At 41.0% G+C, this 24,493-nt stretch overlaps 1 protein-coding gene across 1 annotated transcript in view; it reads left to right on the plus strand.

Moving 5' to 3' along the window:
* The window catches only part of LOC129843268 (mucin-2-like), a 49,089-nt gene extending 26,391 nt beyond the window's left edge, over window positions 1-22,698 (plus strand). The window contains exons 5-11 of the mRNA XM_055911893.1: window positions 4,143-4,313; window positions 5,462-5,651; window positions 6,142-7,047; window positions 12,371-12,567; window positions 14,556-14,602; window positions 15,130-15,192; window positions 17,060-22,698. Of these exons, the coding sequence (XP_055767868.1) occupies window positions 4,143-4,313; window positions 5,462-5,651; window positions 6,142-7,047; window positions 12,371-12,567; window positions 14,556-14,602; window positions 15,130-15,184 (1,566 nt within the window). The 3' untranslated portion in view covers window positions 15,185-15,192; window positions 17,060-22,698. The remainder of the gene's footprint in view (window positions 1-4,142; window positions 4,314-5,461; window positions 5,652-6,141; window positions 7,048-12,370; window positions 12,568-14,555; window positions 14,603-15,129; window positions 15,193-17,059) is intronic.
* Window positions 22,699-24,493: the final 1,795 nt, after the last annotated feature.

Consider the following 24,493-nt stretch of genomic DNA (forward strand, 5'->3'; position numbering starts at 1 on the left):
TGTCTGTCGATGGTATCCATTAAAAACAGCTTGATGTCGTCCACACCTCTCTTTGTGCGATACACAAACTGCAGGGGATCCAGCAGAGCAGGAAGTGCATTCATTTGGTGTTATAGGGGCTTTTTGAATGGGTTAAAAAGGCCTAATCTTTTAAAAATTTCATATGTGTGGTTTGGCGACCCTCATTAATGTCACATGTGAAAAGCCGGTGTTTCTGAGGTGTTTTTTTCCTCTTGTTGGAAGACTTCCGAATTCAATCTAGGTAAGGGTATTTATGCTTATGTAGTCTATGAAACTCTTCAAGCCTTTAGGGTTGTATGAATTGAACTTCTCCCAAAAGTATTATTGGGCATGAATGGGGCAATATACAGTACCAGTCAAAATTTGGACACCCCTACTCATTCAAGGGTTTTTCTTTATTTTTACTATTTTTAAAATTGTCGAATAATAGGATAGACATCACAACTATGAAAAAACACATATGGAATCATGTAGTTACCAAAAAAGTGAGATTCATCATAGTAGCCACCCTTTTCCCACTCTTGGCATTCTCTCAACCAGCTTCATGAGGTAGTCATGCATTTCAATTAACAGGTGTGCCTTGTTAAAAGTTAATTTGTTGAATTTCTTTCCTTTTTAATGTGTTTTAGCCAATCAGTTGTGTTGTGACAAGAAAAGGCTATCTTCTGTATGCCACCACTATTTGGTAAAAGAACAGTTCAAATAACCAAAGAGAAACGACAGTTCATCATTACTTTAAGACATGAAGGTCAGTCAATGTGGAACATTTCAAGAACTTTGAAAACTTCTTCAAGTGCAGTCGCAAAAACCATCAAGCGCTATGATGAAACTGGCTCTCATGAGAACCGCCACAGGAAAGGAAGACCCAGAGTTACCTCTGCTGCAGAGGATAAGTTCATTAGAGTTACCAGCCTCAGACATTTGAGCCCAAATAAATGCTTCACAGAGTTCAAGTAACAGACACATCTCAACATCAACTGTTCAGAGAAGACTGCGTGAATCAGGCATTCATGATCGAATTGAGGCAAAGAAACCACTACTAAAGGACACCAATAATAAAAAGAGACTTGCTCGGGCCAAGAAACACAAGCAATGGACATTAGATCGGTAGAATCTATCCTTTGATCTGATGAGTCCAAATGTGAGATATTTGGTTCCAACCGCCTTGTCTTTGCGAGATGCAGAGTAGGTGAACGGATGATATCAACATGTGTGGTTCCCACCGTGAAGCATGGAGGAGAAGGTGTGATGTTCTAGGGGTGCTTTGCTGGTGACACTGTCTGTGATTCATTTAGAATTCAAGGCACACTTAACCAGAATGGCTACCACAGCATTCTGCAGCGATACGTCATCCCATCTGGTTTGTGCTTAGGGGCTAATGTCAACAAAACAATGACACAACACACCTCCAGACTGTGTAAGGACTATTTGACCAAGAAGGAGAGTGATGGAGTGCCACATCAGATTACCTGGCTTACACAATAACCTGACCTCAACCCAACTGAGATGGTTTGGTATGAGATGGACCGCAGAGTGAAGGAAAAGCAGCCAACAAGCGCTCAGCATATGTGGGAACTCCTTCAAGACTTGGAAATAGAAAATATATTTTGATTTGTTTAAGACTTTTTTTTGTTACTACATGATTCCATGTGTTATTTCATAGTTTTGATGTCTTCACTATTATTCTACAATGTAGAAAATAGTAAAAATAAAGAAAAACTCTTGAATGAGTAGGTGTCTCCAAACACTGGTACTGTATGTGAAGATCAGCTGTCTCTGAAGTTCTCGGAGTCAAGATTTTGACTGTCAGTAGGATTGCATCTCGCAATGGGTTGATTTTACACCAGCGGGGTTTTACATCAACAGGGACTTACTTGTCTTTCACACTAGAATATTTTTTTAAACATTGCAATTTGCTCATCTCTTGCCTGTTTTTCAGTTGTGACAAAGGTCTTGCAGTGTATACACCCAACACCCATTGGGTAGGGTGGCAAGACATTTCAAGGGGGGAACTTCACACTTTTTTCTTCAGATTCTTGTCTGCAGGGATGAAAAGAGGCACATAGAGTATGTTGAAACCAGGAGTTTCTGAGCCTTTTTTTTGCCCTTTTTGGGAAGACTTCCAAATTCAATCAAGGTAGGGGTATGTATCCATATGTGGTCTAGAAACCCTTCAAGCCATTGGGGGGATTTCTATGGGGAATTTTCACTCAAACGTGTCTGTGGAGATGCATATGTGAGTCTCAGGCCAATCAGACCATGGATATAAGAAAGCTTGCCCCTGGACACTTGTAACTTCAGTGGGTGGATGGGCGTGGCACGGCCAACATCAAACTTGATGTTGGGCCAATCGCAGCATCAATATATTACAAATGGCCTTAGGACCTTATAAAGTATAGAAACAAGATAGGCGTGGCCACCCCATCATCATACTTAAGGTTAAAACAGGATATCCCCTTTGAAAATGGACAACTGCAGTGCATTCGGAAAGTATTCAGACACCTTGACCTTTTCCACATTTTGTTTACATTACTGCCTCATTCTAAAAATGATTAAATAAAATGTTTGGCCACCCACCCAAACTGAGCAATCGGGGGAGAAGAGCATTGGTCAGGGATGTGACCAAGAATCCGATGGTCACTCTGACAGAGATCCAGAGTTCCTCTGTGGAGATTGGAGAACCTTCCAGAAGGACAACCATCTCTGAAGCACTCCACCAAATCAGGCCTTTACAGTAGAATGGTAGAGTGGCCAGACGGAAACCACTCCTTAGTAAAAGGCACATGACTGCTCGCGTAGAGTTTGCCAAAATGCACCTAAAGGACTCTGACCATGAGAAACAAGATTATCCGGTCTGATGAAACCAAGATTGAACTCTTTGGCTTGATTGCCAAGTGCCATCGCTACGGTGAAGCACGGTGGTGACAGCTTCATGATGTGGTGATTTGTTTTTCAGCGTCAGGGACTGGGAGACTAATCAGGATCGAGAGAAAGATGAATGAAGCAAAGTACATAGAGATCCTTAATGAAAACCTGCTCTAGAGCGCTCAGGACCTCAGACTGGGGGTGAAGGTTTACCTTCCAACAGGATATCGACCCTAACTACATAACCAAGACAATACAGGAGTGGCTTTGGGACAATTCTCTGAATGTCCTTGAGTAGCCCAGCCAGAGCCCGAACTTGAACCCAATCGAACATCTCTGGAGAGACCTGAAAATAGCTGTGCAGCGACGCTTCCCATCCAACCTGACAGAGCTTGAAAGGATCTGCAGAGAAGAATGGGAGAAACTCCCCAAATGCAGGTGTAACAATCTTATAGTGTCATGCCCAAAAAGACTCAAGGCTGTAATCGCTGCCAAAGATGCATCAACAAAGTGCAGAGTAAAGGGTCTGAACACTTTAAAAAATGTAATACATTTGCAAAAATGTCTAAAAATCTGTTTTTGCTTTGTCATTATAGGGTATGGTGTGTAGATTGATGAGGGAAAATAAAGATTTAATCCGTTTTAGAATAAGGCTGTAACATAACAAAATGTGTAAAAAGTCAAGGGGTTTGAATACTTTCCAAATACACTGTATATTGTCGGTCCAAGACTACAAATACATTAAGTACATTTACATTTTAGTCATTTAGCAGACGCTCTTATCCAGAGCGACTTACAGTAGAGTGCATACATTTTATTACAATTTTTATTTATTTTTTATTCCAATTTTTACAATATTTCATTACATTTTACATACTGAGACAAGGATATCCCTACCGGCCAAACCCTCACTAACCCGGACGACGCTATGCAAATTGTGCTTCGCCCCACGGAACTCCCGGTTGCGGCCGGCTGCAACAGAGCCTGGGCGCGAACCCAGAGACTCTGGTGGCGCAGCTAGCACTGCGATGCAGTGCCCTAGACCACTGCGCCACACGGGAGGCCGATGTGGAGTACACGCCTGGATGTGACATCCAAAAGCCCATTTTGCCAGCTATTTCCACATCTATATAATGTAAAAAAATATATTTTAAGCCCTAACCCTGGTCTGCTTTTGGAAAGGAGATTCAAGTCTCAATACAAATCAGTGTTAAAAAATGCAGTGACGATAGGTTTCTTTTTCCTTTGAAACACAGAGTGAAGTCTGTTACATTAAAGCAGCATTTCCACAAATCCTGGAGCTTCTGAACACACACTTCAAGTATGTCAGGAAATCGGACAACGGGCGTTATGTCAAACTCCTGAAAAGGGTCATATATGACCTCTACTCCCAAAACTGCATACCTGAAATTAATGAGGAGACTGAGGTGAGTGCTACTTACTTATGAGCTTTGCTACTCTAGTCCAGGAACAGTCTCTTCCAAAGGTGTTTTGGATTGTGCCAAGGTGCATCATGCAAAATGCATCATCATGATGAGGTGGCAAGTGACACTTTGCATCTTGAAAATCCTTTGTCTTGAAAATTTGGCTGCTGACAGGCGAAGCGAGAGGGCTTACTCCACCTAAAATCTGTCCAAGAAAATAAAACCACGAATTGAGGCATTCTTGTATGGAGGTCAATGAGTTTTGAATTTGGTCAACAACAAAATGTAATGGTTAGGCTGCAACGAATGCACTGATATAAGTGGACGCAAGTGTCATTTCGGCAACTTAAAAAAAAGACTACTTTATATAGGAGTTGGTCCTGTTTTTCACACGCTCATCTGCCCTCTCACTGGATAGAATGGTCCCTCCTAATCTCGCCTTCGCCCGCCTGCTGTCAATGTATTTCCATTAGAGTGGTCACCCGACTATCTTGTCAATATAATGGATAATCTTTGCTGCTCACATGCAAAACATTTGGTACTGTATCAACAGTACACCAAAGGAAAAACTACCAAAATATAATTTGGGGGTTGATTTTTCCTTTATTATTAAGAGAACCCCTTGTCCAACATCCTCACTGTGAAGTTTGGGCAAGCTAAATGTGAATGTCTTATCCATGATCAAATATTAAATTAACGCCAATACAAAATAAATGACTTGATCCAATCAGAGTGATTGATTGAAAAAATTCTTAGTTGATTTCCTGCAATCAAACAAAATATTTTGAAATAGTTTTACTTTTTGCAAAGTAATTTGTTTTAGAGATCTTTACAAAACCCTTTCAAACTTCTAAATACTCTAAGACTTAAGCCAAGATTGCCGAAAGCCAATGCAGTAGCTTTGAAAACAGACACTTTCATTTTGTGAGAACACTGTATATAATGATCTACAATGGCCTGCTCCTCTTGCAACTCCCTTCACTGAGATCTGAGTTTTCATCATTAGAAACATTCATTAAGCATGATGTGTTATTCAATAAGTGCCATTAAAAACCACTTGAAAGTGTTTCAGGAGGTTTTGAATTGTTAGTAGGGAATGAATGTGACCGTTCCATCTCCTCTCTCCTGTTCTCCTGCCATCCGTGTCACAGGACACCCCCTTGAAGTTTGTCAGAATGCACAGCACCTCGCCCAGAGATGCTCTGACGAAAGCCCGGGGGGTCATTGAGATGTACATGACCCTGATCACCAAGAGCAACGGGCCCGTCGACTGGAACTGCGAGGAAGAGTATGCAGAGGATTACCTAGAATCCACCACTGCCCTTCCCACCACCACCGCAGGTAGCAGGAGATATAAACTAATAATTATGATAATATCTATTAATATCCATTCTAAGAGCTAGGTAGTCGTTTTGTATAGCTTTACTGGTGGTTTCAGTCTCCCATAACTTTCACATACTTCATTGATTGTTATTGCTATTTGTCCCCCATAGTGGTATATTTTATGAGCATAGGCTGGAAGGATCATCTTTCATTTGGATCTGTCAACTTGCATGTTATGAGGAAAATAACATTTATATCCCATATAAAATCTAGTTAATACCTAAATTAACACCAGAAAATCTCAAACACACACCTCAACAATGCCTCATGTTAAAAAGCCAGCAATGCTCTCAGAAATTATTAAGAGATTCTGTGTATATGTTTACTTTGCTTTTTCAGAAGAGAACATTTTGCCATCCATGATTACTCAAAGCTGTTTTCAGACTGTTCTCTTAGAGCTATTTACCCTAACCATTCCCATGTTACATGTCCCTGTCCTCTGCCCTAGCTGAACCTGAACGCCAGTGTACATGTCCAACAGTGGGTCCGGTGACCCCTGATGTCTCCCTGGTGTCCCACAGCGTATGGAGCAGTCCTCCACAGCCCACCCTCTCCCAACTCACCTCGATTGTGCCTCCCAGGCCGACTCATCCATCCCTGGGTACCAAGGGCGCTGAGTCCCAGGTGTTCCTGGTGAGTTCTGATACCGTAAGACCCCCCTTCCCCAGGGAGCTGCAGCAGACTGTCCCCGATGGACGTTCACTTGGAGGGGGCAGAGAGGGGGATATACACTTGGACTTTCGTTCATCTTCATCTAATGGAACTGAGTCAGATTCTGCACTCTACCAGGCAGTTGCTGACACCCCGTCTGCCACGAACGACCCTTCCCCGTCTTCCCCTCCTAGTCTGGTTCTCCTGGGGACCGTTGGCTCCCATGACGAGACATTTTACTACCCCCAGACTGAGAGGAAAAGGGAGACTTCCACAGACCGACCAGCAGGGAGAGAAGCAGCAGGCTCACCCCACAGTCCCTTCGCTGTTGCTGGGGCCAAGCTTGTCACACCAGTCCCTTTCCTTTACAAGTTGATTGGCATCACCCCCAGTAGTGATGAGAGCACTGCCTATGTGTTGGCCAAGAGGTCGCTGGATGCCAGGAACTATGGAATACTTCAGGATGGGGTTTCAACAGAGACCCCTCAACTAGAGGACACTAGAGAAAAATACCCAGGCTCAGAGAGATATTTACATGACTGGAACCCTCCGATTGAAAGCACTATGACCGAAGCATCTCCACGTTTGAAGATGACAGTGGAGGAGCCAGACAAACAACACACAACTACAGAGGCACCCGACCAAGTCACGAAGACTGAGCCAAACCATCCTAGGACATCTTATAAGGAAGTATTCAGCACAGGTAAAGCAAAGCACCCTGTTTGAACTACTTTGTGTCCTCCTACGGATTCAAACTACACACATTCAATTTCATCGAGATTTGCTTAGCAATTCATTTGACTGCACTATTTCCACTGGTATTAACCCTCTAGAGTCTAAGCCCTGTCTAAGCAGGGGGGGGGGGGGGGGTGTATGTCCTAAATCTGAGAGAAATAAAGAAAGAGCAGGAAACTATATATATATATATATATATATATATATATAATGGTGGCAAACCAGGGGGTTTGGTCAAGACATTTACACAGATCAGACACGTACAGAGAAGGATTAGCTCGGTTTCAAGGGTGTTTATTTAAATAATAAATCTAAAGGAAAGGATAGGTCTCCCCCATGAGACCCTCTCCGGGATACCGTCTTCTGGGCTCCGGGTCTTGCTCAGTACCTTGGTCTGTCAGGATCTCGTTCGGGATGCCCACCCGGCTAAAGAGGTGGAACAGCTCCCTTGGCGATTCCCTTGGATACCGCCGCCCGTAGGGGAATGGCCTCGGGATACCGGGTGGTACTAAGCAGGGCCTGAGTGTTCTGATGCGTCTCCACTGCTTCCAGGAGGCCCTCCAAGGTCTGGTGCGTGCATAGACTTGCTGCCCTCTTCATGTTGTGGGGTAGCGCCCGTAGAAGCGATCCAGGACCACTTTGTTGAGGAATGAGGGCGTGGATACGTCGGTTAGGAGCCATGCCCTGGTGACCCGCAGTAGGTCTCTCATCTGGGCTCGGGGGATGCGTCGGGTACGAACCTCCAGTCGTGGAACAGTTGAGCCTGATGGGCCAGGCTGTACCCATAGCGGCTGAGTATCTCCCGTTTGAGTCCGCCGTAATTAGCCGCCTGTTCTTGGTCAGGTCCCAATACGCCTTTTGGGCATTCCCAGAGAGGAACGGGGCCAGCAGACTTGCCCACTGCGGAGTTGGCTATCCTTCCCGTAGCGCTGTCCATTCAAAGGTACAGAAGTATGTTTCAATATCATCGTCTTCCATTAGCTTGATTAAAAACTGGTTGGGATGTGATTCAGGAGACACTCCTCCTTGCAGCTTCCTGATTTCCTCAAGGAGGAGGATGTTTTGTAGTCGCTGTTTCTCCAGCGTTCATTCCTGAACTGCCTATTGTGCTTGCTGGGCCCGGACGAACTGAGCAATCAGCTCCTCCATGCTGATGCTGTGTAAACGTCAACCCTGATCTGACCATGTTATCAGAATGCCCGCATTCTCCACCACTTTTGGCAGACCAGGGGGTTTGGTCAAGATGTTTACACAGATCAGACACGGACAGAGTAGGATTAGCTCGGTTTCAATGGTGTTTATTTAGATAATAAATCAAAAGAAAGGACAGGTCTCCCCCATGAGACCCTCTCCGGGATACCGTCTTCTGGGCTCCGGGTCTTGCTGTATCCTGTCGGGCACAAACACTGAACTCCCTTCTTTTAGCTCGGGCACCGTCTCCAACTATACGGAAGTCACCTTTCTTCCCCTAGTCCCCCTCCTTGTGTGCTGCCCTTCTGGCAGCTTTATGGGACTCGTACAGCTGGTGGGCAATCAGCCCTTGATTACCCACCAACCACAATCAGCCCCAATTAGTCCTGGTAGGAGAGCCCGTCGAGACCTGGCACGTCCAGCAGAGGGAGCCATGGCCTCGTGATGTAGACTCCGTCTGCCACCAGGCCTCGACGAGTCTCCCCCTGGTGGCTGACCTGCTGTATGCCACAATATTTGTATTATTTTATTTTTAACTATATTTTTTTTATTTTTTTATTTATCCCCTTATTTTAGGAACTAAACTGTCTCCATGTATATTGTACTTCCATTCATTTTTTTAATCTTGTACCGGGGATCTTCAGATGAGAGAACCTTCTGGAGAACACCATCGTGTTCGTGAGAGTTTCAGCTTTCCACAGACAGGTTAGTGTTTAGGACAAACCGTTCGGACGCTACAGACGTTTTTGTGAGAAGCCTGATTTTGGGGATTTCTCATGGTCTGACAAACAGCTCTAGCTCGGGCCAACTTTCACAGCAGATGCTGAAGGGCAATGTCACCTGATGTGGTGGATTGAGATGCAGCCCATGCAAAAAAACGATATCCAGCTTTAACAGACGGATTTTGATGGGGATTTCCACGGGGCGAGGAACTTGTAGATCAAGGCTTAACCTGATACTTACCTGATACTACCAAATGCTGTGCTATTACTATTTCACCATGTCATTTATTTAGAAAACATTTCTGCAGTGACTATAGGACCTAGGCTTTCAGCGGGACCACTAATCTTCCAATATGTTGTATCAAACTCAAAAAAAAAAAAAAAAGAAAACTTACAGATAACATAGCATCACTTAATGTGCCTGTCATTATAACTTCTGTAGTCAGACCAAGGAGGAGCAATGCGCTTTGATGCCATTATGACTGAATCAAACATGCCTGGCCACGCTTTGGGCTGCCGCACACACAGAGACAGACACGGCATAGTCACACGTGACACAGCATAAATGCAACCAGCAAAATAAAAAACACACTGTATACACAACCTTTGGTAGCCTAAAACCACTATCACACTGTCAGCAAGACTGACAGCAACACCTGCAGCACGCCATGGTGCTGAAGGTGAGACAACTATGGTCAAACACATATACAGGCGACAGCAGTCACACACGGCATCAAATAATGTTAGGCCTCATGAAATCATAACAATACAAAAACACAACCATTTATTTTACAAAATGAAAATGAGCTGTTGCTTCCCCGTGCAAATATAGTTGATCACGTTCATCACACTAAGGGACAGATCGAAATGTACAGAATGACTACCTGGAGGAAAATGGGAGAGGGTCAAGCTTTTTCAGGGGGAGGAGAGGAATTCGTATTTTTTCAATCTAGTCCAGGGGAGGGTCATGTCATTTGTAATTGATGAAATTTCAATATTTCTCAGTGTTTTAGAACTAGTTGCTTATTAGGATATACATAACGATGTGTGTCTGATACCGCCCCTCATCTCTGATTCTCCGCTGGGCGCGCAATATCAATTTCAATATTGTGGTCTCAATCAAATGATCCATAGCCTATAGGCTGTGAAGTGCCTGCTCGGATAAACACAGAATAAGTTTATATTTCTAAAATAGCTGCTGGAATGGTGTAAATATAATTAGTCTGCATTACACACTGCAATGGATATTCCAAACCTGAGCCCCGGCCTAATCTGCTCTTGCTGATCAACAACGTTTGTGTGTGTTGCTTAACCAATGGCTGTGCTGTTTAAGGCTGCAGTGGCAGTTCAGGAGGAAAGTCAAAGGTTTCTTCAGAAAATAGGCCTTATCCAAAAATGCACCATCTCGCGGGCGGACTAGCCTATAGCCTATGTTCTGTTCAGTTTGAGACGGAGAGCGCAAAGATAAGGAAGACTAGAGGTCAACTTTGACAGCTTGCAACTACTATAATTGATTTGATGAAAAACAAAATACAGCATTTATTGCCCATTATGTATCAATCAGATGTATTGACCTCACAATAAGCCAGATTCTTACATTATGGTGCTGAAACTTGAACCTACTCTGTCTGGGGTGGAAAGCAGGCCTAACTTTTGAAAGTACCATGCTCGTATTCCTAATAACGTCTCAGATATAATTATTTGCAAACAGTGGCAGTTTCGTTGTAAACAAGACACACTGATTTGGCATTGGAGAAACATGATAAGATGAACACACAGGCCTATCTCTGTCCATACTTAGCCTGTCATTTTTGTAATTTGTGTGTCAGCTAATATGTAAAATGACATAGAATTGCATGACATTTTTATAAAAGGCTTTTTTTTTCTCAGACCTGCAAAGACGATGATAGATTCATGCAATGGTTTTACTATAAAGGAGATCTTTCCACCCCTATTCTTGTTCACGGTGGTCTGTGAACCCACAACCTTCTGGCCCGCAGCCCTGTGCACGTCAACATTCCTGTGTTGCCATAAAATGCTTAGAGGACGAAGAACAGTTTCTAAAACTGCATATCTAAGGCTCTGGTCTGTCCAAGAAGTGAGCGTAAACGGTAGACATGTTCTCTGCTATCCACTTTGTTTTCATTATTATTTTGGGGTATAGGGGAGGGTCACTCGTTTTTTTTCAAGCATTCAGGGAGGGCCTTCCATTTTCATTTCACGTCCGATTTTCTCCATGTATCGTTCACTCCCTAACCAGTGATCGGAAGTTCGTGTTCAGCAATTTTTCATTGCTTTCAAAGAGATAACTAATAACAAGTGAGTTGCACCAAAAAAAACTGTGCCACTCACCAGATGATGATCATTTGCAAATTAAGTTTGAAAGAGGGTGAAAGTTAATCTTGAAAAGGGTGTTGCTAACAAATGAGTAACATCCACCTTGAAGTTGATAACAGCTGCTGCAGCTGCTGTCGCCATTGTCACTCTACTACAACACAAGCTTAACTAAAGTTACTAGTATTTGCATGAGAAAACTACTGCTTGCGCCACTGATTATGTTTTCTTGCGCTCTCAGTAGTGACCCGTCTAAGCCTTTAAGAAGGCCTAGACACGTCCCTTTTTTAAACTGTTCCACCCATTGCAAGTCAACATGTGATTGGTTCACTCCACTGTCACCCCAAGATTCACCTCTAATACAGTTGAATCAAAGACAGTACAGTATGAAAGCTAAAACTGCTTCTACAGTAGAATCTCCGATCACACTTGTAGACAATGTTATGGCGATGTTGGCAAGCAAAGCTCATGCGCACTAGAAACACTTCTACTAAGGTCATCCCTCGCCAAACGGCCATGTGCAAAGGCACTCCTTTGATAGGAAGTTGTTTTGCATGAAAATGAAAACGTGTCAGTTTGTCGCTTTCAAGAGGTTGGAGTAATAACATGTTTAACTACTTAAGATATTGGCTCGAATCTTGGTTTCGTGCACCTCTGGGTTTAGAAACTCTGTTGTTTAATGGCAAAGGCCTTCTGTCCAGCTTCTGAAGGCCTGGCTGAGCTAGCTATATATTTCTACGCAGAGACCACCAAAGAAAATCGTGATTGGATATTTTTTTCTCTTCAGTATTAACCCTTCTCTTTCCAACACAAATGGAAGAGATGAAATCAGAAGATCATTTAAAGCATTGTAAAGATGATATATAAATGACAACATTTGAGTTTAAATTGTATAAATGTCAAAACATTTTGTCCTTCTCTGAAGGCCTAGATGGCACTCATGGTTCCCCACTGCACTTTGGACCATCAAATAAATGCCCTTGAGCTTTGAATAAAGATTCAGTCTCCAAACAATGGCTCATGTTCTTCCTCATTCTCCCTCAGATATCCTGTCAGAGAGGACAGATGTGGACGATGCTCCTATTTCAGAAAGGTCCAATGAAGGCTCAGTGAAGGAATTCCGGCATGGGAAAACTGGTCATTCCGATTCAAGCATCTCCTACCAGACAGCCTTTATCATTGCAGCAGTGTGCGGCGGACCAATCCTGATCATAACCCTATTCTGTCTCAGTGAGAAGAAGGTAAGATGGATCACACACTGAACAAGCAATGGCAGTGCCAACCTAAGCTGTCACCCACTCTGCCAACAAGCTGTGAGATAACTATACTGAACAAAAATATAAACTCAACATGCAACAATTTAAAAGGTTTTACTGAGTTACAGTTCATAATGAAATCAGTCAATTGAAATCAATTCATTAGGCAATAATATATGGATTTCACATGATGGGAATACAGATATGCATTTGTTGGTCACAGATACTTAAAAAAAGTATGGGCGTAGATAAGAAAACCAGTCAGTATCTGGTGTGACCACCATTGGCATCATGCAGCACGACACATATCCTTCACATAAAGTTGATTGTGGCCTGTGGAATGTTGTCCCACTCCTCTTCAATAGCTGTGTGAAATTGCTGGATATTGGCGGGAACTGGAACACTGTCGTACACGTCAATCCAGAGCATCCCAAACATGCTCAATGGGTGACATGTCTGGTGAGTATGCAGGCCATGGACTGGAAAATGTTCAGCTCCCAGGAATGGTATACAGACCTTCACGACATGGGGCCATGCATTATCATGCAGAAACATGAGGTGTTGTCGTCGGATGAATGGCAAGACACTGGGCCTCAGGATCTCATCACGCTATCTTTGTGCATACAAATTGGCATCGATAAAATGTAATTGTGTTCATTGTCCATAGTTTATGCCTACACATACCAGTACCCCAACGCCATTGGCAGTACATCAAACCGACCTCACAACCGCAGACCACGTGTAACCACGCCACCCCAGGACCTGCACATCCTGCTTCTTAGGGGTGGGCTTATTTCAGGCAAAGTGAGAGCTGCCCTTGGAGCCAACTGCCTTGGTGCCAATGTGGAGCCGATGAGTAAAGGTGCATTGGCACAATATGGGCAGTTTACATGGGTCTAATGTTTTAACCCTCATTGGGCCCACATTGTGCCAATGTGGGCATTGTGTGCTGGGAAGAGATTAGATTATTTCAAGCAAAGTGAGGGCTGCCCTCACAAGATATGGGCTTCCCACACTGGGACACACTGGGGCAATGCCTTGGGGGCCAATGTGGAGTAGATGAGGAAATGCACATCGGCCCAATGTGGGCAGCCTGCTTGAGGCCAATATTTTAGACCGCATTGTGTTAATCTGGACATCTTTGCTGGGTTAGTGCTTAATGCAAAGTTAATGAAACACTGAAAACAGCCTGAAGTGATTTCAGTAGCACTTCATTCTGTAATGCTGTGTCAGATGGTATTTATCTGGTATTTCAAAATGATGTGGTAATTGACACGTTTTGTACTGTCTTCAAAGAGTTCCCTGCCATTGATAACATACAATTGTGTTTGTTGTCCGTACCTTATGCCTGCTCATACCATAACCCCACTGCCACCATGGGGCTCTCTGTTCACAATGTTGACATCAGCAAACTAATCGCCCACACTTCACCATACACCTGGTCTGCAATTGTGAGGCTGGTTGTACGTACTGCCAAATTCTCTAAAACTGCGTTGGAGGCAGCTTATGGTAAAGAAATGAGCATTAAATTCTCTGGCAACAGCTCTGGCGGACATTCCTGCAGTCAGCTTGCCAATTGCACGCTCCCTCAAAACTTGAGTCATCTGTGGCATTGTGTTGTGTGACAAAACTGCACAATTTAGAGTGGCCTTTTTTTGTCCCCAGCACAAGGTGCAGAATCATATTCTTGATATGCCACACCTATCAGGTGGAAGGATTATCTTGGCAAAGGAGAAATGCTCAATAACAGGGATATTAACAAATGTGTGAGAAATATGCATTTTGTGCGTATGGAACATTTCTGGGATCTTTTATTTCAGCTCATGCAACATGGGACCAACACTTTACGTGTTGCGTTTATATTTTTGTTCAGTGGTAGTTTACATCTACCTCTAACAGTGGGGAAAAACCATGCTAACCCTTCCCTCTCTACTTCCTAAACGAAAATCGAATTACATTTTTTTTTCTTCCAGAGACTCCAAGCCTTTATCCACAGTACCAGCATAATTGAAAACCAGAGGTACATTTATTTAATTATATCCTTAAATGTCATGGTGGTAAAAACAGAAAACATAATGAACAGTAGAGTCCTTTGAAGGCTATTAACACTGATCAGCGCGGCACTGTTGCTAAGCAACAACAACCACAACACAAACGTTATGTTGTTGGAGTGCTACAGCTACAGAAATTGTCAGGTGATGAACTCATTGTTTTGGCTCAAGATCATTTGCAACTTATAATCAATTCCAACTCATATTGATTTTTCCTCTAAAGATATCTGGAAAACTACATTATAGGCTATATAAATGTTAGAAAGCAGCATTTAATCGGTGTGTTCAGTGTTATCCTAGTGATCCTGGTGTCCATCCCTATGTCCAGATCAATGAATGTATTGTTCCAGATAATTGATTAGGATAAAACTGCAGAAATGGTCTGTTCTGTTGCAACTTGGGTAGCCTATATTTACATCATGAATATGATACCTCACCCTCACAATGCCATTGACTAGTCTGCACTGAAACCTAACCTGTGTAATATGTTCCACAGGGCATGCAGCAGCATTGAGGACATTGAGCTACAATATTGTAAAGCCAAGGAGTGAGAGAGCTGGTAAGAGCCACTACCCTTCCTTCCCACTTCTTCAGTGAGAGTGAAATGCAAAATGATTTCTGGATGTCATTAGAGAAGATCTGAAGAGTTTCATTCCAAAATGCTATATTTTAATTTTCAGAAATATTGGTAAATTAGGTTTTATTGTTTGATGGTTTCATTTCAGATAGACAAATAATAATGTTTTTTGATGAATGCTATCCATCAAAATGAACAAAATATATATTTTTGGATACATCCACAAATGATACTTAAAAAGGGTGGAAAAAAATATTCAATACAGAAATATGAGATCTGTATGTAAAACATTAACATTTTACATTTTTGGGACTATACGGTTCTATCTGCAAAAAGATGATTCTGAGATAACTGGCTTTAAAGTTCTGAACCCATATTGGTTTGAATGGTGCTAGAAATGTCTCTGTTGTATTCTTTTGAACGTAACAGCATGAATTGGGGGTATTTAGAGTACTATATAAATAGAGAACATTGAACAGAACAAGGCAATGCCAATAACTAAATTTGGACAAAAATGCAGATAGAACCTCTCGATTTGAGTAATTTAGCAGATGCTGTTATCCAGAGTGACTACATTAACTGCAATGATCTTAAGCTAGATAGGTGAGACTACCACAGTCAATTACACAGGATACGAACATTCCATTCCAGCTAAACAATGTCAAATCTATGAATAAAAAAATTGAGAACAGTTATATTTTACACACACATAAGCAATTATTTCTGATGAAAAAAACAGAAATGTGAAAAAAATGTGGAAATAAAATCTTGAACCCTTATTCCGCTTCAAGCTCTTAAGATGGCCAGGGTCTGGTTTTGTTTTGAGTCTTTCATTTCAAAATGGTATTTATGTGTCTCAATTACTCAAGAAGGGTATCTGGGATTGTGGCCCCATATTTGGGATTGACTGGACCCCTATTGAGATCGGAGAGAACCAGTGTAATATATGACTAGGGACCCGTGTTTAGGACAATGATGTCACATTGTCACGTTCCTGACCTATTTTTATGTTATTTTGATTATGTTTAGTTGGTCAGGGCGTGAGTTGGGGTGGGCATTGTATGTTGTGTGTGTTTGGTTAGTCCATGGGTGTTGTATGTGTATGGGATAGTGTTTGTTAGGTTGTCTAGTTATGTCTATGGCTGCCTAGATTGGGTCTCAATCAGAGACAGCTGTCATTCATTTGTCTCTGATTGGGAGCCAGATTTAAGGTAGCCATAGGCAGTAGGCTTTTGTGGGTGTTTGTTCCTGTGTCCTCACAGGACAGTTGAAGGTTAGTCTCATTTGTTGTTTTGTAGTGTATTGTTTTGCTGTTATCATTAAAAGATGGCTTATTTCCCTCAATCCGCATCTTGGTCCTATCCATGCTCCTCCTCGTTTGAGGAGGAGAACAACATTGACTGCCTTTACACACATGACCTGGATTCTAACTTTTATTTAAAGCTTTGTCAGCCAAATGTCCCTTTTCTTTGCGTCAATTTGTCCAGCATCAACCTCAGACAATTCATTTCATTTTTGGTGTAATTCTCGTTCCTACACAATGCTTATAATAAAAGGTTCAAATCTAGGTCATGTCACATGATAGCCCATAAGCGGAGGTGTAAAATAACTAATTACAACTACTCTCGTTGCTGTAATTGAGTAGCTTTTCCGAGAACTTGTACTTTTGAGCATTTTTCAGTAATTGTATTTCTACTTGAGTAAAATGTAATTAAAGTACTGTACATTTTTCAGTTTATTGCATGCGAAAGATAATGTGTTGCAACGTTCAGTTAACCTTAATGTTTTTGTATTTAAACTCATTTACTTTTACTCTGAGTAACATCTCTCACTCTCTCTCTCTCTGTAGGATTGGTTTTATCTGCCAGTAAGAGATCAACAACCGCGTAATTCATCAAACAAGAGAAGACATGGAAATTTGGCAACTATTTCCCTCTTGTGAAAGTTTTCCATTTTTGTATATAAATATAAAAAAAATGTCTAAAGGTACCTATTTTTATACAAATTAAGTTTATATTGCTTGAAAGATTTAACAGAGAATCATATGCTCTCCAAGTTACACAATATCTGCATACTTCTGTTTTTGCTGTCAAAAAGGTTTGAGTGAATTTATCTGTTACACACAGTGTTAACTTGACTCTCAAAGACTGTTTGGACAGTTTCATGCACACCACACACACAGCTTTGATCTTCCATGAAATAGAATGGACCAAACAATCCTCTAAGTTTTGACCTAGTAGCCATCAGCGCAACAGTGCAAGTCAACATTAAACTAAAGGAAGTCTTTCCATGTGACTGAAAGAGTCTCATGACATTGTTCAATGGAGTTGGGCCCATGAACCAAAGCAATACAAGGTGTCATCACCTCAAGTGGACAGAGGATATATTTTGGGGGATCAATAGATGAAATACAAACAGATTAAATGCAAACAGAACACCCATAGTTATTTGTTTTGAGTGTACTCCCTACATGCCATGAGGGCATACTAGATTCATTTGACTTCTGATATTCTCTTGTTTTATCCCTACCAAATGAAGAAAAGGATTTCAACCTGTCTCTCATGCCATGATGCCAATGAAATTGTGTTATAAAACGGGTAATTTGGATACTGGATGCTGATTGGTTGATAAGAGTTAGTTATTCACAATAATCCACGACAAATGCCAGTTCCATTTGAATTATCATTGAGCATCCGCTGTCCTACAGCTGAGCCAGGCAATTCATAAACTTTCTATCAGAGTAAAAAAAACATTTACACATTATTTCCCTTTACTTCTAGCCTATCATTTGATTTTCAACAGCGGAGGTTTAAACATGCTTGTTTATTATTGCTTGAAATATTTTAGACTATAGAATACCTAATCTTATGCTATCAAAGTTAGACAATATCGGCCTACTTCCCTTTTATTGTGAAAAAGGTTTGAGGGAATTTGTCAGTAATTATTGTACAGCAGTGGTCACTAACCTTTTGAGTTAAGATCACTTTGAGTCAAAATGCAAGCAGAGATCTACTGCTTGGATTATTTTCAACATAACTTAAAAAACGTAAGGCTATGCAACATTAACCTATTAAAAACAGTACTGTTGCTGTAAGGTTTGTGTAGTAGGCTATAGGGCCAATACATTATCACTGCATATCAGCTTTGCTTGAATTGCCTTGTCAATTAATTGTTGTTCAGTCCATTTAAAAATAAAAAAAAATCAATATTTGAGGAACGCTATATGATCACACCAGGTAATAAATATTTTTAATTTACTGGGCTGACGGTGCCTGCATCTGATGGTCAGTCTCAGCGGAGGGAGAGCTGCAGACTGAGGTTCCGCCTCTCAACGTCCCTTTGCTCTCACTTTCCTCCACTGACCAAAATGGAACACTGTCTTCCAGCTGATGGCAAAACTCGAGTCGCACTGCATTATTTCTGCCTCATGCAAAAATGTATGTTGTTACTCCTATGAACAGAGAAAGTGAAATATTCCTTTATATTAAAAAAAGACAGAAGCCGCTAATTAAAACAAAACAAGCTAATCAATACACTTCCCTACTCATTCAATAGAGCTCCAGTATTTGTTGTAGTGCAAGTGTTAAATTACCCAGCAAGAAAAAACAAAAATGGTCGCTCAAACAGAAAGGGGAACTTACAAAAAGTCACTGACAACAACCAAACAAAACAAGTGAGGTTTTAGGCAGGGTTTGGAAAGACACTCATGGGGGTGTCCACAGAAAGTTGACTACTGTGACCTAAAATACAGCCACAATGAGCACCCACTAAATTAGCCCAAGAAGAAGCAAAAAACAAAGAAAATCCACAGCAAACGTAAAGAGGAACCAACCCAAAAAGCGGAGAAAAATGAAAACAGGGACAATCAGATAAAGGCTTGTTTTTCGAGAAGAGAAAAGAATATTAGAATATCAACCAGTCGATTGCAATCGCCCGGTTGGTGACCACTGTTACACACAGTGTTAACTTGGCTCTCAAAGACTGTTTGGATGGTGTCATGCACACCACATAACTTTGATCTTCCATGAAATAGAGGATTCTCCGTCACGGCAGGGGTTAACGACATTACCCTACCCTGTCTCTTTGTTACTGACACTACCCTACCATCAGACATCTTCCAACGTGACTGATAGATACTCAGAGTGAGATTCAGAGTTCTAGAGGGGAATCACCCCCTTCTTTATTACAATGACATCTGTGTTTTGACCTGCACATGTCTCGCAGTGGGGATAGTATCCATTTGCACAACAGTGCAAGTCAACATTAAACTCAATGAAGTCTTCCCATGTGACTGAACGAGTCTCATGACATTGTTGAATGGAGTTGGGCTCGTGAGCCAAAGTGATACCAGGGCTGCATTCCAAACACGTTAATTTTACCCCGTCATCCCTCGCGCTAGCCTCTTTCCCTCAGGGGAATCCCCATCGAAACAGGATCCAGTTTGATTGCCATCTTAAGTGGAGGTTCAGTTCACAAACGTTGAAGATAAGGTTTCAACCTGTCTCTCATCCCATGATGCTCTGATTAGGGTTGAAAGGCGGGAGCCCAGTTACCGAGATGTACATCCCAAAACCGCTCCCTTTCACTGGGAGTGGTTTTCGGAGATGTCCACATGGTCCTAAAGCACACCGTTGTCTTGTTTTCCAATTTCCAATTCCAATGATAAAACTTTGGAGGACAATAATGAAGAAGGGCAAACATGCGATGGCGGTAGGCTATAGCAGTTATTTATTTAGACCCATAACCATTCCATTTTTGTGAAGAGAAGTGAAATCCTTTTGCATCTAATTCAAGTCCTATATTATTCAAGGTTGTCATTAGAATGATGAGGATAAGGACAATAGAACTTATTTCATTTATTTCATATTTCATTCATTTCATATTTTTACGGGAGGAAGATTCCTTGTAGGAAATCCAAGCTAGCTAACGTAGCTAGCAGGTCTTGGTCCACCATTTTTTTCCACGTGGAAAATGAAGTCATTACCTAGCTATAGCTCTTCAGTTTCAGTGCATCTCTTCACTTAACCCTTGTGTGGAGTGCATGTTTTTGTTATTTACCTAATGTTCGCAGGTCTGATGGACCCACGACATTATTGGGTTTTTAAAACAATACAGCCATAACAATTTACGTAAAAATACCTAATACTTTGATCTTGACTTATATCAATTACAAGCAATATAGATATTATACATGGTTAATATTTTCCATTTATCTGATATTTTTGTATTTTTTATCAAATGTGATTTTTGTAAACAACAGTCAATTATAATCAAGACATTGGTGGAATAAATCATGTTATATAAATGAAACAAGGTTTCCATCACTATTGATGTCTATTGCTTCGAACTGAACAAATTGAAAGGACAAATTTAACAAACAGTATTTTATGGAAATGATAAATGAGCCCCATTGATCACAAATTATGGACAGTCTACACACCACATGAGGTAAAGAGTTTTACTGTGTGTGTGTTGCAAATGTATTTCTTACACATGATGCATGTGTACTGTGTCTTCCTGCGCTTCTTCTTGTTGCTGCCAGCTGCAATCTAGAGTGATGACAACACTTCGTTCAGGAATTTTACTAACATCTTACTCACTCACTCACTCACTCACTCACATATATAGTTACAGCAGGCCAAGTTAGGAGAGTCAGACACACACAAATGCAACATCACTCACACATACTTCCGGTATTGGAGTTGTTTGTTCTGTGGGTCGGGCAGGTTGGGCACCAGCATCCTCCTCCTGAATCCTCCTCAATAATTAACTGTATCATTTTTCTGTTAGTAAGCATGAAAATGGGTCCCTCAGACCCAAACACCACACAAGGGTTAAGTACATTTACTTTTGATACTTAAGTATATTTAAAACCAAATACTCTTAGACTCTTTTAATCAAGTTGTATTTTACTGGGTGACTTTCAATTTAGTCATTTATCATTTAGTATTACAATTGGGTACTTTTTCCACCACTGCAGTACATTAATACAGTTCACACTCAAAAACATTAGCCTACTGGAGCTAGTTTCTTGTATTTACCCAAGTGAGCATGTAGCTAGCTACACCTATGGGCTTTATATTGTTCTGTTGTGTGTAATGTGCAGTAGCCTAGATCATATATAGATCATGTATTGGATAACGCCACAATCGTTTGGACTCTTTTGGGCTTGGGCTCATTAAATGTCTTTATTGTAGGGCTCATAAAATGTATTTAATGTATCAGCCTCAGGTAGCATCAGGCTTTTCGATCAAAGCTCTAATCAAATCCAGACACAAGCCTATTTATATGCTTTATAATTCTTTTGAATGACCCTTCCGGTTTTGGTGAGAAATATCGGGTTGTCCGGAAGAAAATGAATTTCTCTGGATGGAACATTTGTAAAATGTTTAACCCTAGCGTTGATGCCAATGAAAGTGTATGCTATAAAATGGGAAATGTTGATATTGGATGCTGATTGGTTGATATGCGTTATTCACGGATTATCCATTTTAATTATTAAACATTTTAATTATCACTGTGCATCCACTGTCCCACAGCCCAGCCAGGCAATTCATAAACTTTATCTCCACTAAAGAACATTACCTATTACTTCTAGCCTTTCATTTGATTTTCAAAAGTGGAGGGTTGTATAAGCCTTGCTGTCTGCCTCTCCAATCTGTGCAACAATGTTGCAATAGAAATCAAATCAACATTTATTGCCATAATTGAAGTTGTTTGTAGAGCCGTGTTGTACAAAACAATAGCATCACTGATTGGATCATCTCTAACCAATCAGAGTATCAAAACGCTGCTTTACTCAAGTGTTCTGGCTCTGGCCCAACCCATCAGTTTATGGGACCAATCAGAATGGTTAGAATGTGTTTGCGTTCTAGAAATCGTCAGGGAGGTACTCAGATCTCGCCTCATTGCAGAGAAGAAACATATTGTCCATGGGTGTGGCAGAGCGATTGGCCCGAGCAAGGAGTTTTGGTAGCAAGCCAACCTTAGCCATGGTTTATTCACAATAATCCACTGGATCTCATGCCTTATTGCTTAAATAACCTTCTCTGTCAGTTTGTATACTTCTGTTTGTGAAGTAAAGGAATACATTTTACCTTTTGATAATTGAGGACTGTGTTGAGAAACTTTTACTAGCATTAGGTTTACACACTTAAATAGAAACTGCAATTCAATTTTCAGCATGTTACCTAAATTCTGAAATGTTTCAGTATTACCTGTGCCCTGTAATAAATGCAATTGAACATCATTGCAGTAATAACCCATGTGTTTCACCATCGGATTATGCTTTCTTTCTGATAAAAGTGATCATTCAACACAATGTATTAGATAATGGTAATCCACACTATCATGTATGTATTAGATAATTGTCCCAAGATCATGTATGTATTAGTATTATATAATGGTAAGCCCCAGGATCATATATGCACTACTTTTATTCTGTATAAAATCATAGTAATAATAATAAAAAATGATTGTTAAGATTGACATGGGCCTTTTAAATATTTTGACTCTTATGTACAATTGCAGTAAATTGAAGTTGAGGGGTGGTACGTTTATATTGGTCCATTTTTCCTTGCTTTATATAGGTAGACCCTCATGTTTTAGGCCGAAATTCAATCTGATCCGCGTTAGATCTGCGTTAAAGCTCGCTTGAGTCAACATTTAAAGGTAATATCCGATTGATCCGGCATCTGCAGCATTCATTGTGAATGCAATCTCCGCAAAAGTGGGAACATTGTCTTTAAAAGCGGCATTATCTACATCAGCAATCAGATTGAATCCCGGTATTAGTGTCTTAATGCAGAAAGAACATTAAATTAAAGGAATCCTCAATACAATTGGACTGATTAATGGTTTTGCCATTTATTGTGATGATTCTGCTCAGTTCGTTATTGCTTTGATGTCTTGTATCCTGTGCAAATGTCATCAAGGTGTAAGATGACTTCAATAATCTAAAATAATGGAAATATAGCAAGTACCCTTTTTGGAGCAGACCTCACAAAACATGCATTATGCTAAAACTTAAGAAGCGTCTTAAAGGAAAGGTTAACTCATTTTGAATGTTTTCTTGTGTATTTGAATTATTGGCGGTCAAGCACACAGAAAACCAGCAGGATGTGATCAAGTCGCTCTCACTACATTGGACGTTTTTTCAAATAGAACCGTTATTTAACTAGGCAAGTCAGTTAAGAACAAATTCTTATTATCAATGACGGCCTACCCCGGCCAAAACCGGACGACGCTGGTCCAAACTGTTATAATCTCAACCCGACACAGCCAGAAGAGGACTGGCCACCCCTCAGAGCCTGGTTCCTCTCTAGGTTTTCTCCTAGGTTCCTGCCTTTTTAGGGAGTTTTTCCTAGACACCGTGCTTTTACATCTGCATTGGTTGCTGTTTGTGGTTTTAAGTGGGGTTTCTGTATAGCACTTTGTGACGGTTGATGTAGAGGGATTTATAAATACATTTGATTTGTGGGCGCCCCTATGGGAGTCCCAATCACAGATGTGACAGAGCCTGGATTCGAACCAGGGACTGTAGTGACACCTCTTGCATTGAGATGCAGTGCCTTAGACTGCTGCGGCACTCGGGAGCAATTAGATTAATAGGAATACGACATTTAGATAGCAAAAATGGCTATCATACATGTCAGATTTCAATATTGTTTGATGTCAAAACTCGGGAGGATGTATTCTGTCGAATGAGCCATTGATCATATTTTGGCTTTGATCCTTCCTCAAGAAATGTTTTATTTAACAGAGGGTCTACCACATGTTTTATTATTTATCTGCCTCTTTAGTCCAGGGTGAATTACATGGTGCCGTTGCCAGATATACAGTTGAAGTCGGAAGGTTACAAACACCTTAGCCAAATACATCTAAACTCAGTTTTTCACAATTCTTGACATTAAATTCTAGTAAAAATTCCTTGTTTTAGGTCAGTTAGGATCACCACTTTATCTTAAGAATGTGAAATGTCAGAATAATAGTAGAGAGAATTATTAATTTAAGCTGTTATTTCTTTCATCACATTCTCAGTGGGTCAGAAGTTTACATACACTCAATTAGTATTTGGTAGCATTGCCTTTAAATTGTTTAACTTGGGTCATATGTTTCGGGTAGCCTTCCACAAGCTTCCCACAATAAGTTGGTTAAATTTTGGCCCATTCCTCCTGACAGAGATGGTGTAACTGAGTCAGGTTTGTAGGCCTCCTTGCTCGCACATGATTTTTCAGTTCTGCCCACACATTTTCTATAGGATTGAGGTCAGGGATTTTTGATG

This window comes from Salvelinus fontinalis, chromosome 3 (assembly GCF_029448725.1).
Source record: "Salvelinus fontinalis isolate EN_2023a chromosome 3, ASM2944872v1, whole genome shotgun sequence".
NCBI lineage: Eukaryota > Metazoa > Chordata > Actinopteri > Salmoniformes > Salmonidae > Salvelinus > Salvelinus fontinalis.